A 16,805-nucleotide genomic window follows, 5' to 3' on the forward strand; every position below is an offset into this window, starting at 1 on the left:
AAGCTCTAGGCATATACGAAAAGGAACTCCTTGCAGTTCTACATGCCTTAGACTCATGGAAGCACTATTTATTGGGGACTCCTTTCATTCTGCGAACGGATCACCAAAGTCTTAAGTACTTCATGACGCAGACCAAGCTCTCCGACAAACAAATGAGGTGGGCAAATTTCCTTTCGCAATTTCATTTTCATATTGCTCACATTGCTGGCAAGCATAATCAAGTAGCCGATGCACTCTCAAGACGGCCGAGAGTGAATGTGGTTTCCATAGCAACTCACAATGATCTATCTTCAATGATAGATGAGTATGCTATTGATCCCGATTTTAGAGATGTGATTTCAGCCCTTACATTAGGGAAGAAAGAAGAACCATTTACTTTACAAGATGGTTATCTTCTCTATGGCAATAGACTATGCGTTACTAACTCCCTGCGTGAGAAAGTAATGTATGAATCTCATGCTCCCTCGTATGTGGGGCATAGAGGGATTAAATCTACCTTAAAGGGAATTGAAACATATTTCTATTGGCCTACCATGAAAGTGAACATACAAGAGTATGTTTCCAAATGTGTGGTATGTCAAAAGACAAAATTTGACAGAGGGAAGCAACCTGGATTGCTTCAACCCTTGCCAATCCCCAATTCACCATGGGAGAGCATATCCATGGATTTTATCTTTGGATTGCCTAAGTCTATCCATGGGAATACGGGAATATGGACGATAGTAGACAAGTTCAGTAAACAAGCTCATTTTATACCTGTCAAAAAGACTATCAAAGCCCATCAAATGGCAACCCTCTTCATTTCATAAATTTTCAAATACCATGGCTTGCCAATGTCCATAGTGTCAGATAGAGATCCTAGAATGACCAGTAATTTCTGGAAGGGTCTCTTTGAGAATTTAGGGACAAGGCTAAATTTCTCTTCGGCCTATCATCCACAAACGGATGGCCAAAGTGAAATAGCTAACCTAACAATTCTCGATCTACTAAAAGCCTATGTAACGGAGTAGATCAAAGATCCCAATGGGAGAAGTACTTACCCTTAGTGGAGTATGCTTACAATAACACTGTACATACTTCCACGGGAAAAGCACCTTTCGAGGTAATTGAGGGAAGATCAAAAAGTCCCTTGCTACTTAAGGTACATGGGAAGATCTTCGCTGCAGATGAGTATAGCCGAGACCTACAAGAATCTTTTCAAAAGATTAAAGATGCTATCTCTATCTCACAGCAAAGGCAAAAGGCTGCTGCTGACAAGCACAGAAGAGCCCAAGCCTTTAAAGAAAACGATTGGGTCTTGTTAAAGTTTCCCAAGGCTCGATTAAGGCACACGATGGGCAAGAATCCTACGGGCCACCAAAAGTACTATGCTAAACTAGCAAAAAGGTACTATGGTCCCTTCCAGATTCTTAGGCCAATCAATGACATGGCCTATCAACTTAAGTTGCCCAATCATTGGCTCATACACAATGCTTTTCATGTGAGCCTATTAAAGCCTTACAAAGGAGAGCCACCTCAAGAACCAACTATTGAAGACCCACCGGAGATCGAGGACCAAGAGGAGGTGCTGTAGCCCGAGTCCATTCTCCGACATGAAGACAAGGTATTAAGAGGCGGTAAGACTATCCGACGATATCTTATTAAATTTAAGAATTATCCTTTTGAAGATGCTAGATGGATGCAAGGCATACAATTAAAGGATAACCTAAACCTTGTCAATGCTTACAATGCTTCCCAAGAGTAAGCAAATGTACAAAATGAACAAAATTTTTGTCTTATAAGACTCTCTTTTTCTTTATTTGTGCACAAAAATGAAGTAGTATGCATGCTTAGATCAATTTTGTGGAGACGACGTCTCCCAAACACCAAGTAGAGCTTGTCACTCTACTATGGAAGACTGATAGGACTGATGTGCAGACATGCTTGCGGCAGCCTCAGGCTCTCAAGCGCCAAATGGACTAGTCATCCATTATGGAATGATGTCGTAGGGTAACATAGGGATCCTCTACCTGCTAAGAAAAGGACTCATGAACATGCTTTATCTTCTCTACACCATAGTCGAGGACGACTATGATTTCAAGAGAGAGGTAATGTCATAATAATCAATATCTAATTCTCCTAAATGATTTTCTCATATTAAACTGATCATTTAATGTGGGGAAGGCTAGGGGAGAAAAATCTAGAATATTGGTTAAGCTAGCAGACCGGCCACAGTAGGGATCCAAAGGAGGGAAAATAGGGATCCAAAGGGGGGGCCATCTGCAAAAGAGCCATGTGCAACAATGGGCTAAAAAGACCCTAAGGTTCAGCCCATTAAGACTTCCAAAATGCTAAGGTTCCAAAATTCAAAGGTTGTGTCCAAAAGGTCAACCCTAGGGAAAATTGGATGCTTAGTGTGTGTACAAAAGTCTTCTTCAAAGCCTACAAAGGAGGGGGCGAGCCCATTTAGTAGGGGATGAGAGAGAAAGCCACACACACACACACACATGCTCCCTTTACACAAAGGGAATTAGGGACACATGTCAGCTCCCTAGGCCAGATGCCCACAAGGGGTGCCCAATTCCTATTGGAAGACCCTTGAAGTGGACCAATGAGAATTAAGCTAGAGTAAATCTAGTTTAATTAATTTAAAAACATTTAATAAAAGAAACCAATGAAAATTAAGTCTCCTAGAAGACTATTGGGCAGTCTCCCAAGGGGTCCAATGAGCATTCAGGAGCCCAATGGCTTGGGCGGGGTTACTACTGGAGGTGGGGAGCAGGGCTCTGTGGCCTCCCCTAGGGCTGCCCCCTCACCCAAGGGAGACAGGAGTCATAAGAGGCTAGGGTTCGAGTAGGGTCGAGGCTGCACAGGGGGGGGGGAGAGAGAGAGAGAGAGAGAGAGAGAGAGAGAGAGAGAGAGAGAACACATGATGTGGGTGGAGCAGCGCAACACAATGTGTGTGAGACAGCCCCTTATTCTTCTAACTAGTAAACAATAAGGTGTGTACAAGTAATGGGCGGTCGAACGTCTCTCACATGTCCAACTGACACACCGCCTTTACCCCAACATGTATGCTTTCATCTTGATTAATTTATTTTTGCATTCACATTCCTCGGTGCTACATCTTTGACATCACAACTAATGTCTACCAACTAATGATCAACAAGTATTCCTGCTAAGCTTACACCTCAATAGCTACTGAGGACGGAATCTACATCAAGAAGGGGGGTATGTTAACCCATGATGGATGCAAACCTTATGAATTACATCATTTTGACTCATGGTCCGAGCTTGTAGGTTCCACATGTAGATAGTAGGTGATTGGGTGATCACCGATTGTATATGAAAGGTGCCCCACAACTCCAAGAGATAAGGTTCAGTATTGGCCGCCCATGAGTGGGCGGTTGTGTGTGAAATGGTTGGCCCATATATAAGCCATTGTCAACCTAAAACTCTCTCATTATTTGAAGTCCCAATGCAAATGATCTTGTTCCTACTCTCCTTCTCCAGTTGCATGCATGGATTCGAGTGTGCGCGCGCGTGTGCGTGTGTGTGTGTGTGTACATGATCGAGCATTGGCAGCGGCACTAGCAATGTCGAGGTGGTCAAGAAGCAACAACGAGCTTATTCTTCACCACGATGCAAGGATTCCTCATCCATGGCAGTATAGAGAGGGAGTGACAGACCCTTTACACTCTATTGAGATTGTCGACACCCTAGTTGTGTGCTTGCTGCCTCTGTGGCTTGCTCACAATGCAAGGCACGTTCCCTAGCTCTGACAAGTATGAATAGATTGTACCATGATGCCATATGAAGGATTTTTAGCAGCTCATCAATGTCTTGTTGTCTCTTCTTGCCTCAGCATGATACCCCACATATCAACATACACATGAATGAAAGAGCTATGAGAATTCCAAAACAATGTTGTTGGCCCATGGCAACAAAGTAAAGCGGTTATGATTGATGCATACACCACTTGCACCACTGTTGATGCACCCCTCAAATGTCTTGTTCTCATCTCACACATTGGCACAAGGTGGTAGGGAATCAACGCATAAGCTGCTAAAGGAGAAATGTTGAGCTACCCAATTGAATGGATTGGACCAGAGAAGTTGTTAGACATATCAATTGGCACTAGAAATGAGCAAGTGGTAATTAGCAAAAGGCCTCTTTCAAGCTTGTTATAGGAGAGGTGTAGAACTCATATGGTTATGAGATGCATAAAAATGACAGGGATGGCACCTACCAGCAAGTTGTGCCCGATGTTCAACGTTATTAGCACAGTGAGATAATTGTGTCGCCCTCTAGTTTGTTAGGAGAGGTCTAGCTATTGAGGCCTAGATCGTCATTTAAGAGGTCTCCTACATAGATTCTAGAGGAGTCTACATAAATTCACCAGTGGAGTTGGGGTAAAAGCTTTTGGAACTATACCTGCAAACTCCAATAAAGTCCACAGTCCTCAACTAAAACCATTGTCGTGATTTTGTATGAGGCGATCGATTGGCCCGTTCAAATGGTGCCCAATCCTTGGAGGGATAGGCCCTTTTTTGTTGAGATCAACCCATAGAAATTTGATGGCATTTGCAAACTCAACAGGTGTAGGGCATCATTGGCAATTGATGCCCCTTTCTAGAAGTCAATTATGCATGCTCCCTATGAAAGAGGGGATGCTCCCTGTGAGCTAGTTGTTGGAGGGTGTTGGGTAACATACTAGAAAGGAAGATGAGAACTCTAGCCACCCGATCTCTTTGAAAATCAGTTCCATGAACTCATTGTACCACATCGACGAGCTCTCCAGATTCGATAGGCAGGACCCTAGGAGCTGTCTCGTTATGTAGGTGATTGAAGCTAAGGTCCAACACCTTGAGCTTGCTACAAAACTAGCGAGAGTTGCTAAAATTTCTCCTACAAACCCTTTTTGTGGAGCATCAACTTCTCTAAGATAGAGTATGGAGAGAATAATTGTGATGGAATAGGGGAACCCGATCGAGAACTTTCAAAGTGTTCAAGTTTGTAATCATCATTGCATGTAGTGGGCTTGGGAAGGCGTTGAAGGTGAGAAGTAGCTCTCCAAGTTGCAAAAATGGGTGACAACTGTTGGGAAGCACGGAGAGGTCCTGAAAAGGCACAAAAAGTGAGTGAAGCGCTCTCGTGAATAGTCGACAAAAGGGATCCCTTTACAAAATGCTACTATATGATTGTGCAGACCAAGTAGAGGGCAAAGAGGGGATCCTTGGAAATCGAGGTGTATTTGGTTGATGTTAGCTTTGGCTATATGTAGTAATGAGGCTCTCTAGGGTGCATGGTGGGATTCTTCTTATTCAGCTATCTCACACACATTTTGTGCGCTGCTCAGCCCCGTTTCAGCCTCTGCACAGGCCCGACCACTTGCCCAAGCTGAGCCCCGCCAGTCTCAGCCTTCTCTCACCCGGGTCTTGACCTGCTAGCACAGAGAGGCTTCTTTTCTTTTAATTTAATTGAGTATCGGGTCTCACAGAGAGGCTTCTTTTACTTAAACTGAGTATAAACCCTTAATATGATTTGCTTTCTTGATCAAGTGCCCACCATGGCCACTCGGGCCTCTTCTCGCAGCCCACATTTGGCGGTGTCGTGGCAACACCCCCCAAGGTGGACAGCATGGCTCGGCTTCAACATGAAGTCGAAAGACTTCGCAAGGAAAATGACGCCTTGAAGGAAAGACTCGCAGCCATCGAGTCTCGCCTCACAGTTGTGGAGGACTCCAACAAGGGAAAGACGGAACAAAAGGAAATCCAGCTCAATATGGAGACGGAAATCATCCTCAGAGAGAAGGTAAAAACTCAAGTGCAAGATGTCATTTTCCACAAAGTTGAAGATCGGGTGGCGTCCATGCTACGCGAACAACAACGACAAGATGCTATTTCTCTCAATGTCCACATTGGCGGGCTCCCGAGCGATTGGCAAGGAAAGGCGGACCCCAAGTTCCACGAGTTTTTCGCTCACATCCGAACAACAACCCCCATGATACAATGGGATCCAGAGTCAATCACCACTCTCGCTCACGAGCATCGCACCAACCATGCAATTCTTACCTTCAAGACCAAAGCGGATCGAGTCAAGCTCCTTGAGCAATCGAAGCTTCTCAAAGACACAAAAATTTGGTTTGCCGAAGATCTCACACCCACCCAGCTCAAACAAAAGAAGGCAGAACTACAGAAGATGCGAGAAGCACGCATAGCAGGAAAATGGGCAGTCTATCGAGGAGGTAGAGCCATTATTCAAGAGTTTCGAACTCCCAAACCGGTTCCCTCCTCACCTCCTTCTGCATAGATTTTGTTCATCTTATCTTATCTTAACTTTCTTTTTGGACCCTCAGTCCTTAACTGAGATGTATCACACAATCCCCTCACGTTTGTAATGTTTTGTTTTTGGTCCCATAGGTCATATCTGACCTTCGTGGACGATAATACAATCTATCTCTCTCTCTCTCTCTCTCTCTCTCTCTCTCTCTCTCTCTCTCTCTCCCTCTCTCCCCCCCCCGCCCCCCACATGCACCGCATTCGCGCACTCACAAGTGGTATCGGAGCTTTGGTTTTGCGACGGATGGAGTGCTACATAGAAGTAATCTTTTGGCTATGGTTAGGTCGCTTTCAATGGGAGCTTGAGAGGAGAGTGTGTTGCAAGTGTGTATGCTTTTTTGCAGCCATACTTGCAGGAAGAATTCATATTTGCATTTTTGTACGTGATTTTTCGGGCTCCAAAACAATGTTTTTGGGCGTAACTTTTGCATATGGAATGCGATCTATGCACGGTGTCATAATAACTAATATCTAATTCTCCTAAATGATTTTCTCATGTTAATCTGGTCATTTAATATGGGGAAGTGCCAGGGGAGAAAAAGCTAGAATATTGGTTAAGCTGGCAGATCGGCCACAATAGGGATCCAAAGGGGGGGCCATCTGCAAAAGAGCAATGTGCAACAATGGGCTTTAAAGACCCTAAGGTTCAGCCCATTAAGACTTCCAAAATGCTAAGGTTCCAAAATTCAAAGGTTGTGTCCAAAGGTCATGACTAGGGAAATTAGATGCTTTGTGTGTGTACCAAAAAAGTCTTCATTAATCCTACAAAGGAGGGGGCGAGCCCTGGAAGTAGGGGATGAGAGAAACGCACACACACACACACACACACACACACACACACACACACACACACACACACACACACACACACACACACACACACAATCTCCTTTACACAAAGGGAATGAGGGACACGTGTGAGCTCCCTAGCTTAGATGCCCACAAGGTGTACTCAAATCCTATTGGATGGCCATGGAGGTGGACCAATGAGAATTAGGCTAGAGTAAATCTAGTTTAATTAACTTAAAAACACTTAATAAAATAACCAATAAGGATTAAGCTCTCGAGAAGATTATTGGACAATCTCCCAAGGGGTCCAATGAGCGTTCAGCAGCCCAATGGCTTGCCTGATTCCTGTTGGCCAGGAGACAAAGGGGTCCAATGAGATTTTAGTTGCATTAATTAATTACCTAAAGCTCTCACAAACGGGGAAAGGGGGCCACATGTCAGAAGGCTATCACTTATGCTACTTAACTTTCATTGGCTAAGCTGGGAGAGGTCTAATGAGGTGCTAACAAGAGCAAATAGCAAGATGGGTCGACCAAGAGAGAGAGAGAGGGGGGGGGGGGGGGGGGGGGTGAATTTTACAAGGCATTATTGCATACACACTCACACTAACTCATGTGTGAAGCAAGAAGACTCTCTCTCTCTCCTTCTCAAGCTTTAATGGAAAGCCTACTCCAAGCTTGTGAGAAGGGAGGCCTACACCAACAACTCTTGGCTTTGTGATGCAAATCCAACCAAGAGCCAAGCTTCAATGCATGCTCATCTCCTCTAACATGCTAATTAAAGCTATGCATACATGGTGAAAACCCTAACGGGCACCATGGCATTCTTCAAAAGTCCCCCTGATCTTTCATGTGCTATGCTCTACAAAATTTGTCAGATGCTGCTCACATGCATTGAAGTTTTTCATGAGCCAGAGCAAGCAGAAATTCGTGGATGTCCTTCCTCGAGAAAACTAAAGGTGTATGCTACGACCTAAGCGGCCAACCTTCCGAAGAAGTCCTCCATGGCTTCTACGCCCACTGCATGTTCTTGCCATCTCATAATATGTTGGCGTTTGAGGAAGCGTTTTACACAGGATTTTTCACTTGGCGAACAAAGATTTTTGGGCCAGTGATCAGCAACCTAACTTCCAGATTCGTAGGCTACTCAGCCATCGAGCTCAAGAATAGAGTCACTATGCAATTTTTGCAAGTTCCAGACAAATAAAGAAAGATCAGATATATGCTAATATGAGTGATTATGTGAGGAGATGTACATATTTCTTGTAAGACTACTCCTTCTTCCTCTCAATCTACTCTCATACCCCGCTAGCTCTCACCATCTTTGAAGGTAGGTGAGGTCTTGGGTCTGAGACCGTGAGGGAATTGATGTTGTGTTTTATAAGTGTTTTGCTTAGTGCTTGAAGCTTCCATCTTCATTGCACTAGCTAGTACTGAAGGAACACAACTAGTGTGCCTTGATTGGTTTGGAAGCGATTGAGATCTAGGAAACTAATTAAAAAAACTAAGTATGGGTGTACCTTTGATATTGTCTTGTTGCTTGTCCTCGAGACTATATAGCATGTCTCTTCTTGAAGTTGCTGCAAACCTCGACCGACCTCGTGACATGATTGACATTAGGAGTTAGCTACCGCTTTAATAAAAATTAGTTAAAGATTATACATTTTTTAGATGCAAAGAGATGCATTACGTGCACGGGATGCTTGTGCCCCCCCCCAAAAAAAAACCATACATGCGTATGGCGGGGAGGTGACACCATCCTCACCCAAGTTTTATAAATCGTAGGGAACGTGCCCTTCCCTCGTATACTTGTTTTCTCCTCCAGTGTTGGGGAGGGACTTATGCTTTTCCTCCAGTGTTGAAGGGACCTTTTAGTTTTAAATTTTTTGGTTGCACACGAAGAAGTCACTACCTTTTAAGTTGACGTGGACTTTTGCTCCTCAAGCTTGGCTCGAGAGATCTAGATGGAAAGCTTGGTTGGAAGCACCTCTGAAGCCTTGTGTTAGAACATTCTTTACTTGACCACTCGCTACTTGTTTGAAGCCTTCTTTATCTCATCACACAGCTTTCTTGACTGCAAAACTGCCTTTTTTGTGGTGAAAATCGGCTTGCAACATGTTCTTTTGCTTGAACTTGAATCTTCTACAAATACGGAAGTCATGCCGAGTAAATCAATCTATATTAGAAGTGCAACAACAAGAGTGAAAAGAAAAGACATGCGCTATCCGTCAAATTACTTCAATTTATAGTTCTAAATCAAGTATCGTCTCTCATCCTTCTTCATAAACAACAATCAAATCCATGACACGGGTTCACGAATATGTGCTGTGCTCAAGAATTAGCCACTGAGAAGCATTGGTGCAGTTGTGGTAACACAAAGCTCATAAAGGGAAATCGATCATAGCATAGCTCTATCCACATAGAGGTTGCATATGCGCTCAGAGGATCGCTCGGATCAGGACTGTTTAGGGATGCATAAACTGTTGCCAAATTGTTGAGGGTGTTTGCTTGTACTATATTGTTATGCTTACTTCATTATTGTAACCCCGAGTGGTGCTCGAACAAAGCACACACATGCACAACAAATGGTTTAGTCAGCTTGTTGCATATTTAATTGGCATACTCACATGCATTAGCATTTATATAATGACAACAAAAGAAGCACAAGGGCTAGGACTGCATAATTGCTATCTCTACTTGTGTTGGATCTTCTTCTCTTAACGGTTGAGTGTGAAGTCACGCGTCGATGGAAGCTCTGGTGCTTAAGCAGCTATCTCTACTTGTGTCGGATCTTCTTCTCTTAACGGTTGAGTGCGAACTCACACGTCAATGGAAGCTCCAGTGCTTAAGCTCTACTGTAGAGGCAGGTGCAAAAGGGTTGCTTTATCTTCGAGTGAAGTTGGGGTAGGCAGCCTACATGACTCATCGGACTCGTCATCCTCTGTTGACATAGACACACCTACACACACCTGGAGTCCCTTACCTACCGACCTCTCCTTTGACTGCCTCTTCATAGCCCAGATTGATCACATATGAGATTGTGCGCGGATGGTTTTGATGTCGAACAAGGGACGCTGCAATAGACATAGGAAGGACTTTCATTTGTGGGCAATAGAAGGTCAAGGGCGTGCAGTTCAATCCGTGCTGCAGTGGCTAAGCACATCCGTGGTGGTGCATGAATAGAGAAGAGCCAAATACTTTTAAGGGATGTATCTCACTTTAAGCACCTGTGGCACAACAAGATAAGCTGACAAGTTTGAACCTCGACGCAACCATCATAGAGGCAGAATCTCCAACTTGGCTCTCTATGTTTATGTGATAGCTGTAATCCAAAGAGCCATGGCACTTACTAAATTCACCTCTTTTCTCCCTTTAGCCCTTTTCACTCCTTTAGTGCATGGATCCTAGTGGCAAAGTGTGTCATGGAGTGAATATTGGAGGAGCCACATCCTGCATCCAGCTAATTGAATCCAAGGGCTAGAAAAGGGTCTTAAGAATTAGGATGTTCCCCCAAGGCTTTATGAAGGCACAAATCCTCCATCAGTAAAAAATGGAACAAACCCTAAAAATGGGCAACTACTAGCTACAATCATCATCATTGCAAGAATCCCTCCCTAGCACCTAAAAAATGGCCAATCCGCATGTCCTACACATGCGGAAAGTGTATCCTCTGATAGGAGAAAGCAATGTTGCAAATGCTCTCGACAAAGGGTACGTACGTGTTGCAAAGAGTTGAGTTTGCATTGGAAAGAGTCAAGCCTCCAGGGTGAGTTAATAGCCAGTGCAAGGATAAGAGTTGTGGGAGTGGAGCTGAATGCTCAATACCATTACCTGTCTCCGAATGATAAAGCAGATGCATTGAAGACCTCTCTACCCGCAGATCGTATTCGAAGGACAAGATAATCATTGTTGCATGATAAGAGGCCTAATATTGCTGCATGATCAACTTCAAAGTGTAGCTAAGTGCCACATGACTTCTCTTTCCATGCTCACACCTAATGTTGTTCAGCCCATGAAAATTGCTCAACCTTTGTTGCCTCTAGATTACACATGATGTGTTTGCTTGAAAGCATGATGTGCGATGCAGGATTGGCACAATGCAGTTTTGACAGTTGCTTTGCATTAGAGCTCCCTCGCTTTGCATCAACATATTTCTGGCATGCATCAAGCAAAGTAAGCCACGACTCTGCACTTGGTTGGCAAGGCAATCTGCAAATAAAAAATTGTCTCTTCTAGCAGTCCGCACGTCCAAGCAAGTCTATCATGATGTTCAATTGCTTCAACATTGGCTTCATACCATATTCTTCAGTTAAGTAAAGGAAGCAACAACAACACTCATGCACGAGTCCAGCATGACTGCAAGCCCCAAGAAGAGAGGTTAAGGTGATCAGGTTAGGGGCCACATCCAATCATATATGCTCAAACTACTCCAAAGCTTCTATGCCAAGACCGTGCTGTGAATATGCCTTATCTAGTGCATTCCAAGAAACTATATCCCTTCTTGTCATCACATTGAAGGAACTCCATGCATCCTCTGCAACACCACACTTTCCATACATGTCCGAGAGAGCAGTAGCTATTGCAACATCCACATCACATACAAATACTTTGAGCATGAACGTGAACCCTTTTCCCCTCTACCAAGTTAGCATCATCGGCACATGTGTCAATGATGGTTAAGACAGTGACCTTGTTAGCAAGCATACATTCCATTTCTATCTGCTTGTAAACATTAATCGCACCCCTAACTAAGCCATGCTGAGCATGAGTTGCAATAATCGCATTCCATGCAAACTCGTTCCCCTCTACCATCTTGTAAAAAAAAAATTGAGCCTCCTGTAGATTAGCACATTTCCCAAATGCACTAACCACTGCAGTGCCAACAATACCATCCAGCTCTAATTCAGAGCCCAATATGAAAGAATGCAGAAGCCTGCACGCGGCTTCATGAGTTTGGCTATAGCACATATGAAAGAGGCCAACAATGGTCACCTTATTTGGAAGGAGACCCTCTGATAGCATTGCTTGTAAAATGATGAGCGGCAACTTGCTCGGTCTATGCCCTAGTTGATTATAGGTTGTGATAAAGAGTGTTCCATGAAATGACATCTCTCTCAAGCATTCTATGGAACACCTTCTCAACATGATTAATATTGTTGCACTTTCCGTACATGGTAATCAAATTGTTTCCTAAACTAACATCGACACTATTGCCCACATACATAATGTGAGCATGTACATGACCCGGGGATTCACCATGGAAAACTTACTATGCTACACGCTCTTTGACTAGTTTTACTCAGTTAGATGTGAGACCTAGATTTTATATGTAAGGTAGGGGTATGATAGTTTTCTACATTGTTTGTCGTATAAGCATAGAAAGGGGGGTCATATTTCCTAATATGAGTCGTATATAGGTGTTTTATCAAAGTTGTCCGCTCGCAGGTGGCGTCCCATTTTGTACATAGAGTGCATCCTTCGGGGTACATGATTACCAAAATAAAGGGCATGCAAGTCAGTGTAAGCAGAAAGGAGTGCAAGAAATGTCACCTTGTCAGGCATGAACCCCCTTGTCTGCATCTGCTGAGAGAGATCAAAGACCCTATCACCTTGTGCATGCTAGTTATAGACTGATATCATAGCATTCCATGCTATGAGATCCCGTATCTGCATTCCCTCAAACAGTATCTGCGTCTCTAGAAAACCACCTGCTATACATCTTTAGCATTGCAGTCACTACAACCATGTCCAATTGAAATACACGTTGCATGAGGAGGCTGTGTATGTGCTTGATCTGAGCTAGAGATTCTCCATTACGAGAAACATTTATTATGCTGACATAAGAATACTTATCAGTTAGAAGACCCTCTACTTGCATTTCCTGGAAGAGATGCAATGCTGCTTCGACCTGCTCAGAACGAGAATAGATTCCAATCATTGTGTTCCATGAAACCAGTGTGAGTGGTTTTATGGACATGAAAACTTTCCTAGCATCTGGTAAGGAGCAGCACTTACCATACATATCTAGAAGTGCAATGCAGCCACATGTTTGTATCTAAGGCTTCTTCATGTGCATAAGCAGAAACCATTATGATGAAGGTGATTGTGTCTGGAACTATGCCTGAGGATGAGGTTGACAGATGCCTGGCCTTTTTCTCCGATGCTTCCCCTCTGGTGTGCTGCGTCAATTGCTCTCCAACCGGTGTGCTGCGTCGATTGCTCTCTCTCTCTCTCTCTCTCTCTCTCTCTCTCTCTCTCTCTCTCTCTCTATATATATATATATATATATATATATATAAAAGTTGGTTGGCCGCTTCGATCGCTATTTTTACTAAACGCACCATGCTTTTCTTTGTTTCTCTCTCTCTCTACATCCTCGTTTAGCAGCACGCGATGCTTTTCTCTCTCTCTCTCTACATCCTCATTTAAGCAATCACATATCGCCACATGGCATAGCTAAGCTTGCTGCTTTAGTGAAATCAATCTTAGATAATCAAGGTAAAGAATTGTATTGTAAAACGTCTCTCTTGATGGGAGAAACCATAATACAAAGCCTTTTGGAGGGGGGGACCGGCTCCATGTAAATCCGGTCCTCAACTGTTTTCAATAGCTTAATTTCTCTCCCTTTTGAAGTATTGTTCATGCTATCTAACTAGGTTTTATGCTTTTTGTTGCTCTCTCCACCCAAGCACTCTTGTTATTCTCATTAGGAATCTATTATGATGAAATGCTCACTATGATCATGCTATTTTCCGCTACACACAAGTTACTAGGGCATTAAATGTTACGTTGGTATCAGAGCACAAGGTTTCTCTTTTCTTCCTCAAGAAGGGAGATCCTCAAGCTAGCTATAAATGGTTGGTAATAGTAATTGCATTTGAGTAAGTAGAATATGGATTTTTCAGCCTTGCAGTGTGCCTGCCTTCGTGCAGATAACGGGGCATCACCGTCGAAAGCTATGGTCTTAATAGTGGAGTACTACAGGGCTTGCCTACGGCTTAACCACTATTAAGCTATTAGAAGCTTGGCAGGAGCCGGTGTTGTTTTGGTGTTGAACGACCCTCTCTTCTATTCCTTGCAATTAATGGTATTTGAGCCACGGGTACAGTAGCTTGAGTGCTTTTCTCAAGGGGTAAAGAGGAGTAGCAACTAGGGATTGAAGTGCCAAAGTACACCTAAAAAGTTTACACCTAAAAGTTGTTAGAATGGCTGACAATAGTAAAGAGAGTGAAATTAATGTTGATAACTTTGATTTTGCTAATGAGTAGGCTACTAATGATGCCCCTATGCTTGTTAACTACCTTGTTTCTAGGCTTCAACAAGCCATGGGCAATCCATCCCTCCAAAGTGAAGTGCAACGGCAGCTTCGTGCTCATGGGATTCTCCATGCTCCTCACCATGACGAGAGAGTACCTAGGAAGCCTCCTTGTGAGACTCCCAAAAGAGGCCTCTCTCCGATTCGGGAAGAAGAAGAGGATCCATACGAAGGGCTCAAAATTTTGCTTCTTGATGATGCATCTCCTTCCCAAAGGAGAATTCAAGAGCTCCCACCGAAGGAACGAGAAAGAAGTGAGTCTCCTGCCACCTCGGTGGAGATGGCTCCACGAAGACGGCGGGCTAAACGCTCTTCATCACCTCCAAAACAGAGAAGACCATCACACACTTCTCCACACCATAATTTTGTTAAGTATGGAGCCTCATTTACCCTTGTAATTTTTTGTGGTAAAAGCGCACATTTGTAAGGCCCCCATTATGAGAAGAAGCCATCGTGCGTGAAGGAAAATCACTCGTCGAAAAACAAAATTTTCACGGCCAAAAATCAGGGGCCGGAATATTCCTTTTCGTTGGAATATTATGGCCGGACGGCGGCCGGAAAGTGATCGGAAAACAACAGTCGGTTGGCCGGTGGTCGGAAGTCAATGGCTGGTGGCCGGTGGTCGAATTCAATGGCCGGTGGCCGAATTCAAAAGCGGACTTGTCTTCTCAAGGGCGGTCACACATGGGCGGATTGGAGGGTCCGATTTGGACTTATCTACACAAGGGCGGCTACACATGCTGCCTCTCATGAGAGAGGGCAGCCCTTTTGGCCTATAAAAGGAGATCATTTCTACACACATTTCATAGAGTGTGAAGTTGATGTAACAAGGTGAGTGTGAGGTGGTGAGAGTGAAGCAAGGCGGGAGCTCCATTAAGGGTATAATCCCTTTGTAAACTACTTCTTGTTTTGAAGTACTAAAGCCATTGAGTGGTTGCTTTCCCGTGGACGTAGCCCACATTGGGTGAACCGCGTATATCGTGTGTACTCTCTCTCTCTCTCTCTCTCTCTCTACTCTATAATCTCGTGTATGAAAATTTGTCTCTCTCCATTAAGTAATCTACTCAATTATCTATTTAGCTACGTCGTATTTCCTAACAAGTGGTATCATAGCAAGGTTTGCTCGTAGCTAAAGTATCCCAAGGAAAGGATTCCTTGAATTGAGTGGGAGTTATGGCGGAGGAAGGGAAGCTCAAGATTGAGAAGTTCAACGGCAAAAACTACCAACATTGGAAGATGCAGATTGAAGACTATCTCTACCAGAAGGACCTCTATTTGCCACTAGGCAGTCTTGTGAAGAAGCCCACAACAATGGCAGATGAAGCATGGATTGTCCTTGATCGAAAGGCACTGGGAACAATCCGGTTAAGCTTGGCGTCAACGGTGGCCTTCAATGTTTCCGAGATGAAGACCACGGAGGACTTGATGAAGTCACTTGACGACTTCTACGAGAAACCATCAGCATCCAATAAGGTATTTCTTATGAAGCGCTTGTTCAATCTAAAGATGGCAGAGAATGGTTCAGTTGCAGAACACCTAAATGACTTTAACACAAACATAAGTCAACTTCGATCGGTGAAAATCATCTTCGATGACGAAGTGCGAGCTCTCCTTATACTATCATCTCTACCGAATAGTTGGGACAGCCTTGTGATGGCTGTAAGTAATTCTATTTCTGGCACAAATACTCTTAAGTTTGATGATGTTGTGGGTGTTCTCCTAAGCGAGGAAATACAAAGGAGAAGCACAGGAGAATCATCAAGTGCTGCACTCTCAGTAGAAACAAGAGGAAGGCCTAAGGAGAGGTTCAAAAACCAAAAGGGTCGTGATCGCTCAAGGCAGAGCAAGTCACGCACAAAGTCAGTTCTTGAATGTTGGAATTGCGGCAAGAAGGGCCACGTCAAGAAGGAGACAGAGTCTCAAGACAACAAGCCAACATCGGAGGCCAATGTGGCAGGTAAAGTAGAGCAAGATGCTCTAATTCTCTCATTAGACAATGTGTCTAATTCCTGGATAGTAGATTCCGGGGCTTCATTCCATGCGACACCACACAAGCAACATTTCCAAGACTACACCAAAGGTAATTTTGGGTATGTATACTTGGGAGATGATGAAGCTTGTGAGATTGTCGGCAAAGGTACAGTTTCTGTCAAAACTGCTAACGGAAATGAATGGAAGCTTAAAGATGTTAGGCATGTTCCTTCTCTTCACAAAAATTTGATCTCTACAGGACAATTGGACGATGAAGGTCACAAAATTGCATTCGGAAACAAATGGTGGAAGATCTCAAAGGGATCTTTGGTGGTTGCCAAAGGAGAAAAGGTCGGTACACTTTACTTGTGTACTGTTAGCACGCAACCTTCAGCTTGTGCAGCAACTACA

The 16,805-nt window shown here is 43.8% G+C and overlaps 1 protein-coding gene across 1 annotated transcript; it reads right to left on the reverse strand.

Moving 5' to 3' along the window:
- Positions 1 to 11,532: 11,532 nt before the first annotated feature.
- On the reverse strand, positions 11,533 to 12,130 carry LOC147417771 (pentatricopeptide repeat-containing protein At2g34400-like). The gene is made up of 2 exons (XM_086507043.1): positions 11,815 to 12,130; positions 11,533 to 11,684 (listed from the first exon to the last, which is right to left on the reverse strand). The coding sequence occupies exons 1-2, from the start codon at positions 12,128 to 12,130 to the stop codon at positions 11,533 to 11,535; spliced, it is 468 nt and encodes a 155-aa protein (XP_086363169.1).
- Between the last annotated feature and the right edge of the window lie 4,675 nt (positions 12,131 to 16,805).

This window comes from Adiantum capillus-veneris, chromosome 30 (assembly GCF_014529385.1).
Source record: "Adiantum capillus-veneris isolate H3 chromosome 30, ASM1452938v2, whole genome shotgun sequence".
NCBI classification, from domain to species: domain Eukaryota; kingdom Viridiplantae; phylum Streptophyta; class Polypodiopsida; order Polypodiales; family Pteridaceae; genus Adiantum; species Adiantum capillus-veneris.

What these genes read in the sequence shown, in the direction of transcription:
- LOC147417771 (XM_086507043.1), bottom strand. Translation starts at nt 12,130, where the DNA reads ATGCTATCAGAGGGTCTCCTTCCAAATAAGGTGACCATTGTTGGCCTC. An exon ending in CAAGCAGATAGAAATGGAAT is followed by an intron (nt 11,685 to 11,814) that starts GTATGCTTGCTA and finishes ATGTTGCAATAG; the next exon opens with CTACTGCTCTCTCGGACATG.